General features: G+C 40.6%; 1 protein-coding gene across 1 annotated transcript in view; it reads left to right on the top strand.

The window, feature by feature from the left end:
- The window catches only part of kptn (kaptin (actin binding protein)), a gene marked incomplete at its 5' end in the record, with an annotated part of 17,334 nt that overhangs the window by 7,167 nt on the left and 6,224 nt on the right, over window positions 1-3,943 (top strand). The window contains 6 exon segments of the mRNA XM_014023708.1: window positions 2,349-2,422; window positions 2,534-2,640; window positions 2,810-2,908; window positions 2,981-3,044; window positions 3,125-3,260; window positions 3,473-3,646. Of these exon segments, the coding sequence (XP_013879162.1) occupies window positions 2,349-2,422; window positions 2,534-2,640; window positions 2,810-2,908; window positions 2,981-3,044; window positions 3,125-3,260; window positions 3,473-3,646 (654 nt within the window).

The raw sequence follows: 3,943 nt of genomic DNA, 5'->3' as shown, positions 1-3,943 counted from the left end.
AGGTGACATAGATACTTTATTATGGTATAGTATTCAAATATATGCCTGAGAAACACATAATATTGGCTCTTTAAGATCCATGGGACTGTAGCCAACCCCCCTGGATGTGACCACAGGAGTGTGAAGAAATTTAGTGTTAGGTAGGTGATTTTAGAAGCACAACACTATATTCTTAGTTCTCCTTTTGAAATTGACAGTGTTTAATCTATTGTTATGTCTTGATTGAAATAGGTCTATCTACATGTCCGAAACATTTTTCAACACATAAATAACCGTTTGAATACATTTAAGTGAGAATTTTGTCTGAATGCCTGTGAMTCAGCCGTAGGCCAGTAGAGGGCGAGCGAAGGCGTTGAAGAAGCTGTATAAATACTTAAACTTCCAGTTTTATGGCCAGTGTGGGTTTCCTGTCTGCCTGAGCAGCAATAAACCTCCACTCCGATTCCAGATTCTGGTGTTGTATGGTTTTCATTCTTTCCACAATTCATTTATTTAACATCTGTGTGTTTATCRTCTMRAATTCAGTTTATTGAACACTAGTTTTCTTACAGGAGGAAAACTGATAACAAATCAAAGASACGGATAATACAGATGGTAAAAGAGCCCAAAAAACTTTATCCAACTTTATTCAATTATTATTTGGMATTTGACGATTAATAGGATTAAAACCACCAGGCAGACTGACTGGTTTCTCTGGTCAGTCCACTCAGTGCTCCTCTCTGCTTCAAATATGACGAACATTTTTAAAAAAGTTCTGTAATTTATTTATCATAACTCTGGTTTTTCTTGGTCTATCAACACAATTTAAAAACTGATGTAAAGCCTGAAGTTTGTACTTTTGACATAATTTGGAACAGATTTTTACGGAGAGCAAATCTTTCCCACTATAGTGATTTAAATTGGTCATGTGACTAGGACATGCAGGCGTCCAGGGACTCCAGGGGATTAATGGTCATATTAATCGTTATCGACTAAATATCACAATCAGGATTAATTTTTTTTCCAATATCATCCAACCCTGCAGGAGAGAAACATTTCCAGGAGCTTCCTCCTGAACCTCATGCTGATTTAAAACGGATTTACTGCTAATTTAACCCTWAAGCCCGACGGGCCCGGTACAGGGCCAGCAGATGGTGTCATTCATCGTTGTTTGCTAAAGTAGGTGTAAAACTTATTTTTCCCAGTTTTTTTTTCTAATTCCGTCACAAAAGGTGTCTTTAATGTTTTTAAAATGAGTCGCCAAATAATTTTTGGATAAATATTTATGATTTTAGAGCTATATAAACATTTGTAAGTTTCTTGAACCGTCGCGGACCGTTTCAGAATCAGGAAGTTCTCCGCATCTGTTGCTGTGCAAGTTTTGGTTCCATACCCCTCCCTTTGGTATCTTTGAAAAAGATGAAGCTCTCACGAATTTAGGGATATATCTTGACACTGTGTTACTCTTTGTTTGGTGACGTGAAGTTTGTGTGTTACCGAGAGTATAAAAAACAGCCCTCATGCGTAAAATGTCGAGGCAGAGTTAGGTTCCATTCAGTGATTTCATGGTGTGCACAATGGTAGATTTTGATGATGCACGGTGTAAATGTAAAAAGAAAAGGTTATGTCAAATGCAGAATGAGACCTACAAAAGAAATCAACACTTTTATTAGACCAGATTATCTTTTATAAAGTAAAAAACCCATTTGGCACAGTTTGGGTACATTTGGCTAAATTGTGCCAAAATGCCATTTCCGCCTGGCACACTGCTCACTAAAACCTTTGTGGAATGAAAATACTTCAACTTATTCAGTCCTACTTTGCTACAATTTTTCTAAAGATGTAGATGAATACAATCTAAGGGCATTCCTGGGCTTTCACAAGAATTTTCATTGTGTTTKGCACTGTTGATTAAAGAAAAATTTAGGCGAGGCTAAAAAAATTAGTTTTTTTAAATTTAATCACAAATAACTCAGGCACAGTAAGAGTAACAATAGTGGTTTAACTTAACAAATTATCTTTAAGATCTTAGCTTTACAGTTACCAAGCGTTAGCATTTAGACCTTATAACTGTGGAGCTATTCTTGCTTTATTTTGCTGTGTATTTTCAGGCGGAAATTACCTCTAAAACCCCTTAAATATCATAATGGGAATAATTTACTGGTGCATTCTTCCCTGTATGTATTTGCACTTTTTAAAATGATACGGCAAAATTACCATTTTATTGCAATATTTTGAGGATCCCACACTGACAGCACACGAGACCCTCTGAGTTAAAGCATGGTGGTTAACATGTAACAAAAAATAAGTTTGATTAGAAGTTTGATTACCTGTAGATGTTTATCTGGGAACTGGTGTGTTTTGAACAGAACGCCTCTCTGCACCAGTTTGAAGAGCAGCCGGTGGAGAAACTGTTTCCTGAACTCCAACAGCTGCCTAGCAAGTGAGTTCCACCTGCTCACACCTGTCTCATTTAGGTCCYGATTGTCTTTTACATTTCAATTTATGTCTCTCACACACCTGTGCTCTAACTGGTCCTCCTGCCTCCTTACAGTGCGTTGTGGTTGGATATGTTGAGAACAGCTGATGGGCAGCGCCTCTCAGCATTTGGCTGTCAGAATGGCTGCGTTGGACTTGCTCTGGTCAACCAGAACGGACCAGGTACCGTTGTCAGACCAACACCTAACAATAAGCAGACCGATAAACACCACAGTGCTTTAAAATGATACCAGGAAAGAATATAACACACTCAGTGTGTCATTACGCAGTCAGTACAGTGGCTGAACAAACACGTGKTGAGTTTTCACACGGCTGTGTTGTGTTTTAACAGAGGTTCTGCAGAGCTGGCGTGTTCAGTTTGACAGTCCCATCTCCACTGTGCTGCTGTTTGGACTGAGCTGCAGAGACACTGAGCCCAGCGGAGACAGAAGTACGGTCATTCCTCTGGGGAAGTTTGATGTTTGTGTCGTCTGCGATGATTGTGATGTTTTTTCTGTCGTAGGTAAGGACATGGAGGGTTATAACCTGCTGATMACCAGCACTGTTGAGATGGCAGTTATCTACAGGTTGGGTCACAGGAGCACATTTCAGTTCATTTTCACAGATATGACAGAGCTAATCTGGTGTTTCCTGTGTGTTTGCTCAGAGATGTCCAGAACCATGGCTTGTCTTGGTCCACTTGTTTGTCAGAGAGCGATCAGTCAGATGCTGTTCTTTGTGCGCTGGTCATTGACCTGGACTTTAACGGACAGAAAGAGGTGCTGTTGGGAACATATGGGCAGGTATGGACAGATCCCCTCCACACTGATAGATCAGAGAGTGTGTCATGCACTGTAGTCTGACAGATCCACAACATCTATTTCTGTTTGAAGAATGTTTGTTGTAGAAAATGACTGAGAAAAAAAACAAGCCAGAGTTGATCGATGCTGAGAGGGATCAGGGTTCACCTTCATRWTAACATGATAACATGATAACATGTATCTTCATCCTGCAGGAGCTCCTGTGTTATAAATTCCAACCGTCACTTGGTGAAAAAGACGGCGAGTTTCAGCTGCAATGGAGGCAGAGCTTCAAGAGTCCTCTGCTGTCCATCACTTACCTGGACCTGACAGGGGATGGTCTGAGAGAGCTGGCTGTCCTCACACTGAAGGGACTGCACATCTTACAGGTGTGTCACTGCATCCACACGTCTTATAGGTGTGTCACTGCATCCACACGTCTTATAGGTGTCACTGCATCCACACGTCTTATAGGTGTGTCACTGCATCCACACGTCTTATAGGTGTCACTGCATCCACACGTCTTATAGGTGTGTCACTGCATCCACACGTCTTATAGGTGTCACTGCATCCACACGTCTTATAGGTGTGTCACTGCATCCACATGTCTTATAGGTGTCACTGCATCCACACGTCTTATAGGTGTGTCACTGCATCCACATGTCTTATAGGTGTGTCACTGCATC

Source organism: Austrofundulus limnaeus, unplaced genomic scaffold (genome assembly GCF_001266775.1).
Source record: "Austrofundulus limnaeus strain Quisiro unplaced genomic scaffold, Austrofundulus_limnaeus-1.0 Scaffold388, whole genome shotgun sequence".
NCBI lineage: Eukaryota > Metazoa > Chordata > Actinopteri > Cyprinodontiformes > Rivulidae > Austrofundulus > Austrofundulus limnaeus.
Note: the sequence above shows the minus strand (reverse complement) of the source record. Positions and strands in the feature narration are given on the sequence as shown.